The following is an 11582-nucleotide window of genomic DNA, read 5'->3' on the forward strand; positions in this document are numbered from 1 at the left end:
ATCACTGTAGAGGCAGCCCTTGCACATCCGTTCTCCCACTAATGTGTACACACACCCATTCCTGTCCTTCAAACTCAGAACAGTGCCCTGTGCTTCCTGTTTCTCAGTCAGTACTTGGCACTCTTGATACCAGGAGCTTAATATTTTAAAAGAGTGAAATGTGACTCTCAGGTGAGGCTCTGCCTGAGCTCCTGTTTCTCCTGAAAAACCAATTACAGATGATAAAACACCTACAGACTGAGAGAACTTCATTAAATCCACCTGTAAAGCCCACAGAAACACGATGGAAATTGTCCTATGCACAGAATGTATGTATGGCCAAGAACATCACACTGCAGGGCAGTGGGAACGACATCGTGTCCAGGACAGAAACTCAGGAGACTGTTCTCTAGAGACATCCAGTTGATGAGCTCTGACAGTGCAGTGAGTATAACCAACATGTAGAGAAAAGGTGCTTTGAGGACTGGCTGCTTCCTGACTTCCTGGCAGGTTAAAGAGAAATCAACACTCTGAGAATCTTAAACTGGTGCTGCAGCATACAGGCTAAGAAATCCTTCAGATTGTTTAGCAAAAAGAAGAGAGATGTCTCCCAGATGTACCTAGTCTCTCCATAGTTTATACTAATTGAAGAAAGTCTAAGCTGGGATCCTCCTTATAGACAGATCCTGGAAATATTCCATTACACCAGGTTTTTCCCTGACCCCGAAATGCCCCCTCCCCATTTCTAGTAGTCTCTCTCTCATACAATAGATTGCAAATAGATTCCCCTCTCTCACAATACATCCTGACCACAGTTTCTTCTGCCCCCCCCCCCCCCGCTCTCCCCCACTTCCACCCCCTTCAGCTTCACTCCCCCCCCATTTCCCTTCAGAAAAGAGCAGTCCTCCAGGAGATGACAACCAAACACAACAAAACAAGACAAAAGCCCTCACATTGAGGCCTCACAAGGCAACCCAATAGGAGGAAAAAGTTCCTAGATCAGGCAAAATGATCAGAGACATATCTGCTCCCACTGCTGAGTCAAAAACACAAAGTTGACAGTTATAACATATATGCAGAGGACCTGGCACAGACCTTGCAGGCTGCATGCTTCCTACTTCAGTCTCTGTGAGCCCACATGATCCCTGATTAGTTGATGCAGTCAGCCATTGTCTCCATCCTGTCTCACTCCTATAGTCTTTCTTCCTGTCTTCTGTGGAGTTTTGACAGTTCTGAGATGAGGGACCAGATAGAGACCTCTAATATAAACTACTCTCTCTCCACACAATGTGTAACTGTGAGTCTCTGAACCTGCTCTTATCTGCTACCAGTGGAAGCATCTTTGATGATGACTGGACAATACAATGATCTATGAATATAGCAAAATAATCATTTGGAATCATTTCATTGATTTTTTTGACCAATTGTGTTTGGTTCTACAACACAATTGTCTCTGAACTATCCAGTCTCTGGTTCCTGAACATTCAGGCAGTGTAGAGAATGGGCTCCATTTCCAGGCATGGATCTCAAGTTAAATGCAACAAATAAATTTTTTGAATGTCTATATCTTAAAAGTTATTCCAAGCAAATGAATCTAAGGTGCAAGACAATGTAGACATTTCAATATCTGACAAAATTCACTTCAAACCAAAGCTAATCAGAAGAGATACAGAAAGACACTATATACTTATAAAAGGAAAAATCCACCAAGAGGATATTGAAGTTCTAAACATTTATGCACAAAATACTAGGGCACCCAAGTTCATAAAAGAAACTCTACTGCAATTAAAATCACATATCAACCATCACACAGTGATAGTGGGTGATTTCAATACCTCATTCTCACCAATAGACTGAATATCAAGACAAAACTAGACATAGAAATGGTGAACATATATGACACCATAAATCAAATGGACTAGCAGATATTTGCAGAATATTTCACCCAAACATGAAAGAATATAACTTCTTCTCAGCAGCTCATGGACTCTTCTCCAAAATTGACCATATACTTGGACGCAAAGCAAGTCTTAACAAATATAAAAAAAATTAAAATAACACCCTGAATCCTCTCTGACCAACATGGATTAAAGTGGATATCAACAATAGAACATTAACAAATGCACAGAAATGGAATTACCATTGAACAAAAAAAAATGGATCAAGAGAGAAACTAAGTAGGAAATAAATAAATTTTAGAATTGAATAAAATGAAAGCACAACATACCCTAACATATGAGTCCCAATAAACGTGATTCTAAGAGGCTATTTTATACTATTAAGTGCCACTTATTAAAAACAATAACAAAGCACACAAACAAGCCAAAAACAATTAGAGAGATCTCATATTAACAACTTATTGGCACACCTGAAACCTGTCGGGGAACAAAGGAGAAATAACACTCAAAAAGAATAGATGTCAAGAAATAATAAAATTCAGGGCTGAAGTGAATAAAAGAGAAACAAACAAACAAAAATAATAGAAAGAAGCAATAAAGTAAACAGCTCTTTGAGAAAATCAAAATAATTGACAAACCCTTACCAAATTAGCTAAAGACAGACAGAAAAGATCCAAATTAATAGCATTCGAGACAAAAGAGAACCCTCACGACAGACACCAATGATATCCAAAGAATTATAAGGACATACTTTACTACCCTCCACCAAACTAGAAAGCCTAAATAAAAGAATAAATTTCTTGATTTATATGAGGTGCCAACGTTAAATCAATATCAGATAAGTGATTTAAACAGACCCAAGCCTCTAGTTAAAGAGAAACATAATTAAAGTCTCCCAACCAAAAAAGATGATGCCAGATGACTTCAGCTCAGAATTCTACCACATCTGCTATTCCCCTGCAGCAGTATCTCACTCACCACAGAAACTTCCCCTTGCTGCTCATGAGAACTGACACAGAGACCCACAGCTGGACAACGTGCAGAGGGGAGATTTTGGAATGCTTAGTCATAAATGAGAATCTTCATCAAATCCCTCCCATCCGTGCACAGGGCACCCGTGAAAGCAGAGGTGGAAAGAGCGTAAGAGCCATAAGGGGTGGAAGACAACAGAACTTGTTTATGTATGAACTCATTGAGATTGTGGCAGCTTGTGCAGGACTGCACAGGTTCTAGTCAGATGTGGCTCCAGTGCTGAAGGGAGGATGTGGACACAGGCTTCCATACCTAACCAAGAAGGCATCTCCAATGGACATATGCTTGCAAAGGAAAAGTTAATTTTCTTCAATGGAGTCTCACGGGATATACAAACCACATTTCCCTGATAGCTAAGGATGAAGAACATGTCCTTAAGTATCTTTTGACCATTTGAAATTCTTCTGGTGAAAATTCTTTGTTTAGTTTAGTACACCACTTTTTAATTGGGTTATTTAGAATTTTAATGTCTAATTTCTTGAGTTCTTTATATATTTTGGAGATCAGTCCTTTGTCTGATGTGGGGTTGGTGAAGATTTTTTTCCCATTCAGTAGGCTGCCTTTTTGTCTTATTGACTGTGTCTTTTGCTTTACAGAAGCTTCTCAGTTTCAGGAGGTCCCATTTATTTATTGATGCTCTTATTGTCTGTGCTATTGGGGCTATATTTAGGAAGTGGTCTCCTGTGCCCATGCATTGAAGGTTACTTCCCACTTTCTCCTCTATCAGGTTCAGTGTGGTCAGATTTATATTAAGGTTTTTGGTCCATTTGGACTTGAGTTTTGTGCATGATGATAGATTATGGATCTATTTTCGTTCTTCTACAGGGTGACATCCAGTTATGCCAGCACCATTTGTTGAAGATGCTTTTTTTCCCATTGTATCTTTTTTGCTTCTTTGTCAAAAATCAGGTTTTCATAGGTGTGTGGATTAGTATTTGGGTCTTCAATTCAATTCCATTGGTCAGCATCTCTGGTTTTAAACTAATACCAAGCTGTTTTCATTATTGTAGCTCTGTAATAGAGCTTGAAGTCAGGGATGGTAATATCCCCGGCTGTTTCTTTAATGTACAGGATTATTTTGGCTATCCTGGGTTTCTTGTTTTTCCATATCACCATAGAACCTTCGTACAACAACAGACATGAACAGAGACAATGATCCACATCGGAGCACTGGACTTAACTCCCAAGATCCAGTTGAAGAGTGGAGGGAGTGAGAATATGAGCAAGGAATTCAAGACCATGAGTGGGTCATCCGCTGAGACAGTTTGCCTGAGCTAATGGGAGCTCACCAACTCCAACTGGACTGTGAGTTAATGAGCATGGGAACAACCAAGCCCCTCTGAAGGGGGTTGACAGCTGGGCAGACTGAGGGGCCACTGCTAGTGACACTGGGATGTGTCTCTACTGCATATACCGGCTTCATGGGATCCTATTCTGTTTGGATGTAAACCTTGCTCAACCAAGACGTAGTAGGGAGGGTCTTGGACTTTCCATAGGGAGGGGTGTATGGCACTCCCTTAGGGTTGGAGGGATGGGGGAGGGTGTGTGGAGGGAGAGGGAGGGGACTGGGAGGAGGGGAAGGAGTGGGAATTGGGATTGGTATTTTTAAGTAATAAAAAAAGGAAAAAAACAAAACAAAACAAACAAAAAAACAAACCACAGTCAAAGATATGTCCCATTCCCATCAATAGATGGCCAACACAAGTAATTCAATGGTATTTTTGTAGAAATTTTGTCTCATATTGCTTTGTTTGTACCTTTTTTTGTACGTATTAGTGGTCTTTTGCTTGCATATTATAATTTGTGTTTTTACAGATTTTGTTTTAATATGTTCTGGAAAACCCCACCCTTCCCAAGGCCACCTTCAGTAACTGTGGTCACGTATTCTCCCTATGCACATGCACTATACCTTTAAAAAGAGCCAGGATCTCCACAGCCTGTACTCTTTTCCCTTCCACCCTTGGTGAGAGGCAGCCTCTGTTAACCCTTTCCTGGCCACAGTAAATCTCTCTTGTGTGAGACCTGTTGCATGGTGTGACTTTGTGGCATTCCCTGCCTCTAATATATCGAGGTACTGTTCCTTCTTCCTCAGAACCCTAAAAATATGTCTCTGTATGTGTGCCTTTTCTTTTTTTCTTTTAATCGGTTTTTGGTTGTTTGATTTCTCCCATTTGTGTGCTAAAGAGAGAGATAAAAGAAAAAGTAGGTAAGGTGTTAGTTGTGTGAGGAGATAGGGAAAATCTGGAAGAGAGTGGGAGGGGACTGAAACCTTAATTAAAATATAGTGTATAACTTTTTTTCGGTTAAAATAAAGTGGAAAATAGTTTAGCCACACCGATATGTGTTACATTCATTCTCAGAATAAAGAAGTATTTTTCTTATAAGTCAAACCCTCCATCCTATGGCTCTTAGTTCCCTTTGTATATGGAATACAAGGAGAATAATCATAATTTCTCCACCTTGTTCTCTGTACTCTGACTCAGACTTTGCTGGGGCCCTGTAGGTTTGGGTGCAGGCTGCAGGTGCCTGGGGAGCACTGTGTGCTCACTGCACAGAGGTAGACAGCTGAGTCACTGAGTTGGGAGTCTCTGATGTGCAGGGAAACATGCAGGCTCTCTTGATTGAGATGAACTGTGAATCTGCCTTCTTTCTTTTCACCATTGGAGAATATGGACATCAGAAACATGGGGCCTTTCCCGGGATACTGTTTGTACCACCAGAAGTAATTATAATTACGATCGTTGGAAGTGCAGTTGAGAGAGGCCGTGGCTCCCTCTGAGACACTGAGGAATTCTGGATTCTGCTGCACCTTCTCCTGGCTACTCACCCCTGTGCAAAAAGACAAAGGTCACACAAACAGGACTGGATGCTAACACCTCAGAATGGCTTTTCTATGGGCCTCCCACCTGCTTTTGTTTTAGCATGAGAACATTCATTTCTACCCTCCCTCCTAAATCATGTGAAGGATATAGCCACACATATTGTATTTTTATGTTCCCATAGGAATGGTCAAACTCACCTCTCAGTTGAAGACAGAGTACCAGTAGCAAAACACTTAATGGATGCATCATTGTTTTCACTGAAGATTCATACTTCAACAGCAACAAAAAGACTGTCACTTAGGGAGTTCAAATTCTTCTGCTGTGAGATTCATTAAAAAAGAAAAACCCCAAACTGTTCATCCAATTAGGAAGAAGGTGCTAGTTTCAACTACTACTTCAGAATCTCTCCTCCTCTCTCTAGCCACCCCCACAACACACAGACACACAGGACTATGGGAGAAATTGTATCTGGGTCTCTGAGAAGATGCTGCCATCTGGTGGACCCACCTTAGAGTCAAAAAATATTTTAAGTGCAGACTCTTTTTTTTTAATTTTTATTAAAAATTTCCACCTCCTCCCATATCCCTCCCCCTCCCTCTCCAGTCCAAAGAGCATACTCTTCTTATGTGAACTATTAAAACAAGCAATGGTTTAGTCAGATGAGAAGTTTGAGACGTTTGCTGAAGTTTATGTATGTGTGTGCTTATGTAAACATTTTCACCAAATGACAACTTGTTTTCAGCAAATGAAAGTTATTTCACTAGTCACTTTCTGTAACATTTCTGAAGAACCTCTTAATAAATAACAATTTATGATCTTTATCTCTTCTCCGTGTAGCCACTTACACCCTTATATTGTTCCTTCATCATCAATTTTTAAAGAAATTTTCTATAATTAAAAAGAGCTCTTTAAAATAAAATAGTTTTAAATATGATGTAACATATATGGCTCCAGGTCACAGTCAAACTATGTTGTAGGAGCGCAGGGCCTTTTTTTTTTTTTCTGTCTTGCCCAGCTAGCTTACTCCCAAAATAACCACACAGAAATTGTATTAATTAAATTACTGCCTGGCCCATTAGCTCTAGCCTCTTATTGGCTAACTCTCACATCTTGATTAACCCATTTCTATTAAATCTGTATATCACCATGTGACTATGGTTTACCAGTAAGATTCTAATCCACATCCATCTCAGGCCAGAGATACATGGCATCTGCCTGTCTGTCCTTCCCAGCATCGAGTTCTGTCTATTCTGCCTACCTAAGTGCTTCCCTATCAAAAGGCCAAGGAAGTCTCTTTATTCAACCAATGAAAGCAACACATAAGCAGAAGAACTTCCTACACCAAAACTACATTTTATTTATGTATTTGTCTATTTATTCATTCATTTATTTTTGTACATGTTATGTGTATTTGTGTGTGTGTGTATGAACACATCGGTGTGGGTGTGTTTACATCTGTACAGGTCAGAGGTCAACATTAGTTGTCATCTTTGATTACTTTCCATGTTATTTTATTACTTAATATGAATTTTATAAACCTTGTTCAACCAATTAGAATAAATTGTCCTAGATTTCACTATCATGATATCATGATATGTTGATATGCTGTTTCAAAAAGCCCTCCTCTTCTTCCCTGCCTACCCTCTCTCACACAGACACAAAGGAACACATGAGAAATTGCTCCTGGGTCTCTCACTGAATGATGCTCATCATCCCAGGCTGCCTTGTCAGTGAACTCCATGTACTGGACAGACAATGTCCTTACCAGTGCTGGGGCTGCAGATGTGGGTGCAGTACTGGATAGTACACGTGTTCTGGGGATCTGGACACAATACTGGATAGTACACATGTTCTGGGGATCTGGACACAGTTCTTCATGCTGGTGAGATGGGCACTTCACTGATTGAGCCATCTCTCCAGTACCTATTTATTTTTATTAATAGTACTAATTATATAAAATATTGTTTATTATAACACATTAATACACACATATCAAGTATTTACTCATATTCACTCCCCATTTCCCTCTTTTGCACTTGCTGATGGACAGTTGAGCTAATTCCACAATTAGGTTAATGCGAATAGTACCAAAACAGCATGATCTGCACATATCTTTATTGTCTACTGAGTTTGATTCCTTTAGGCATGCAGCTACAAGTGCTAAAGCTGGGTTATGTAGAATTTATATTTTGGTGGGATTTTTAGCAAGGTAATGTTACACTAAATTTCATAGTGGTTTCCATAATTTATATCAAATTTATTTTATTTATAAATTTATTATATTTACATAGATATAATTTATATTCTGATCAACTACATATAAGGGTTTATTTCTCATCCCATCCCAACATTGTAGTAATGAGGATTGGCAGCAGGCTGTGTCCTGGCTGCCCGGCTAGCTTATACTCGAAATAACCACAGAGAAACTGTATTAATTAAATTGCTGCCTGGCCCATGAGCTCTAGCCTTTTATTGGCTAACTCTCACATCTTGATTAACCAATTTTTACTAATCTGTGTTTACCATGAGGTTGTGACTTACTAGCCTGAGTCTAACCAATGTCTGTCTTGGTGATTGTGTATCATCTGCCACACTTCCCTTCTTCCCATCATTCTGTTCTGTCTACTCTACCCACTTAAGGGCTGCCCTATCAAAAGGCCAAGGCAGCTCTTTATTTAACCAATAAAAGCAACACAAATAGGGAAGAAGCTCCTACACTATTTCCCCTTTTTCTGTTTAAACAAAAAGGAAGGCCCCAAATTTAACATAGTAAAATTACATATAACAAAACAGTTATCAAGCAAGAATTACAGTTACAATACTTATATCTGCTTTATCTTTTTAATTTAATTTATTTATTTATTAAGGATTTCTGTCTCTTCCCCACCACTGCATCCCATATCCCTCCCCCTCCCCCAATCAACTCCCCCTTTCTCATCAGCCTGAAGAGCAGACCGGGTTCCCTGCCAGGTCTAGTAAGGTGAACATCATATGCCCCTTTAAATGTAAAAGAACATTTATAAATAATACTGGGAATAGGGGCACAGTTTTTTTCTCTCCAAACTGCTTCGTGCTGTATGAGGGTGCCATTATCCAGGTCTTTTTTGGTATAATCTGTGTGCTAAATTTATCTCAGTTGGCAGTTGAGTGAAGTAATTTTCTGAAGGTGGTCACAACAGCCTTTCAGGAGGGCATTGTCTATCATACCATATTGGTTTAGAAGTAATCCACAGGTTCTCATCTTCTGTGAAAACAAAAGAAGAACCTCTTTTCCAAAACAACAAATCCTTAGATCAAAATTTTGAAGTTATCATGATACCTTTAGAACATATACGCTCATTTAGCTTAGCAGTGAAATGTCTCTCTGCACTTAGCTCCTTCACAGCCACAAAATTTAAAGAAAACACAATATACAAAATCCAGGCTCTCTGTGAACTTTCCATTTTTATGTGACTTAATTTTTTTATTTCTTTTAATCAATAAAGATCTGAACTTTGTCTCTTTAAAGACTTTACCCTTTTTAAGGCATTAACTTTATGTTATGACTCTCTATACTCTTTTTTCTTCTCTCTCCCAAGCCTACATACTTTATCTAACACTATGACCATTTAGAGGTCTTTTATGTCTGAATCTGGCCTAGTGCATAGTCCTTAATTCTCTATTGTCTTGAATAGCTTTTAAAATGATAACCTCTTAAGAATCTAAGCTGCGACAATCCTAGGTCAAATACAGGTACTGCCTGCTTGCCCCACCCGGTCCAACATGGAGGAACCGCTTGTGCCTCTGAGCCATGTGCACTGCACTGCTAGCATGAAGGAGCTGCTCTGGATGTTGGCACCACCCCTCTCCAATTTCAAAATGGTGAATATACCATTTCTGCTAGCTCTGGGGCTGCCAGGTGGGAGCCACACTCAGCACTTTAACTCTGAGACTGAGCATGTGGCACATAAACTCTTTCTGAGTTACAGCTAAATCTGCCAGGCAGAGCACTGCGCAGCCTGGACACATTTCTGTGTATGGCAGCAGAAATCCACCATGCTCTCCTGCTTTTGCACGCTTAGTAGACCTGATCCTGCTGCTTGCCCAGGTGCAGGCCTGGAGCACTGGCCAATTGGCATGGTCTCAGAGTATTTTCTTCCCTATTCTGATCAGGCACACCAACATCTGGGTCCACAAATGCTCCATAGCTGGAGTTTGCACCAGCGGCAGGGCCCAGGAAGCCCTGTTTTAAAATGGCGTGGCTTTTTTCCTGCTGAGCCAGGTAGAACTTTTTGTAGTAAGGAGCCAGCAAACAGCAAAAACTCTGTTAAACTCTGATTTTTTTTAAACTTTCTCAGATTTTATGTGGAGTCAGTCGATCATGTTGAGGCACCAAGCTGTAGTAATGATGAGCAGCAGTGGGCTGTGTCCCGGCATCCAGGCTAGCTTATACCCAAAATAACCACAGAGAAATTGTACTAATTCAGTTGCTGCCTGGCCCATTAGCTCTAGCCTCTTATTGGCTAACTCTCACATCTTGATTAACTGATTTATATTAATCTGTATTTACCATGAGGTTGTGGCTTACTGACATGAGTCTAACCAATGTCCGTCTTGGACAGGAAGTCTGCCACACTTCCCTTCTTCCCAGAATTCTTTTCTGTCTACTCTGCCCACTTAAGGGCTGCCCTATCAAAAGGCCAAGGCAGCTTCTTTACTCAACCAATGAAAACAACACAAATAGAGAAGAACCTCCTACACCACAACATCATTGACTTTTGTTTTCTTGATGATACCCATTATTTTGGGGGTAAGATGGAACCTTAGCATAGATTTTATTTTATATATTTTGTTAAAGAAAGGTCAGCTCTTTCTTTAGAAAGGTGATACTAGAAGTGCTTGAAGTGCAGTAACAAACATCCACTACAGGGATGCTGGTGATCATCTAGGGCAGTACTGTGCTCCATCCCTGAGATCGACAAAGACTAGAACATCCTACAAAGACAGAAGATGGAGCTGTGGAGAAAGCAGAAGTAAAAGTTTTATCCACTAAAATGGGAAGCTTTCTTTATGGAAGGAGGATGCAAGGGTGGGAAGGTAGACTTCTAAGGAATGGGAATCAGGTGTGATTGGGGGCATTGTATGGGGGAGGGGAAGAAGTAAAAAAAGTATGCACATTAGAACACCATTCGAGTACAGAAAAGAACGAAATACTGTCATTTAGTTGTTTGTGTGTATGTGTGTGTGTATGTGTGTGTGTGTGTGTGTGTGTGTGCGTGTGTTATTGCATTGTGATCAGATAGACTACAAGGAGTGTTTTAAAATTTTTTTGAATTTGTAATTTTTTTTTTTTACGTCTCAGGATGTGGTTCATTCTATAAGATCTTCCCCATGCTGCTGAGTAGTATGTGCATTCTTTGGCATTTGGATAAAGTATTTTATAGGAATCTGTTCAGTCTACTTGCTGGAGGATTTCAATTTATTCTGATGGTTTCTCTTTTGATATTTTGTCCAGGTTATCTTTTTACCTGAGAAAATGGAGTATTGAAATTGCTAACCATTAATAGGTTGATATTAATTTCTGTCTTTAAATGTGACCTATGTATTTTTTCTTGTTCAGTTTTCATTATACTTTCTTTTCTATGTATACTTAGAGTTTTAGTTATTATATGCTGTGTGGCATTTGTCTTTTGGTCTTGTATGTTTTGTGTTTTGAGAACTTTTATATGAATCTTTAGAAGTTTTTTCCCCATTTCTGTGAAGAATGCTGTGGGGTTTTGATTCTGGATTACTGAATTTTTAAATCACTTTTAGTAGAGTCATCATTTCCACAACATTAATTCTACTAATTCATGAGCATGAGAGGACTTTC

General features: G+C 39.6%; 1 protein-coding gene across 1 annotated transcript in view; it reads right to left on the reverse strand.

The window, feature by feature from the left end:
- Positions 1–5388: 5388 nt before the first annotated feature.
- LOC113455787 overlaps positions 5389–11582 on the reverse strand; it is a 7985-nt gene continuing 1791 nt past the window's right edge. The window contains exon 3 of the mRNA XM_026778256.1: positions 5389–5738. Within this exon, the coding sequence (XP_026634057.1) occupies positions 5389–5738 (350 nt within the window). The remainder of the gene's footprint in view (positions 5739–11582) is intronic.

This window comes from Microtus ochrogaster, unplaced genomic scaffold, assembly GCF_000317375.1.
Source record: "Microtus ochrogaster isolate Prairie Vole_2 unplaced genomic scaffold, MicOch1.0 UNK117, whole genome shotgun sequence".
Classification (NCBI taxonomy): Eukaryota; Metazoa; Chordata; class Mammalia; order Rodentia; family Cricetidae; genus Microtus; species Microtus ochrogaster.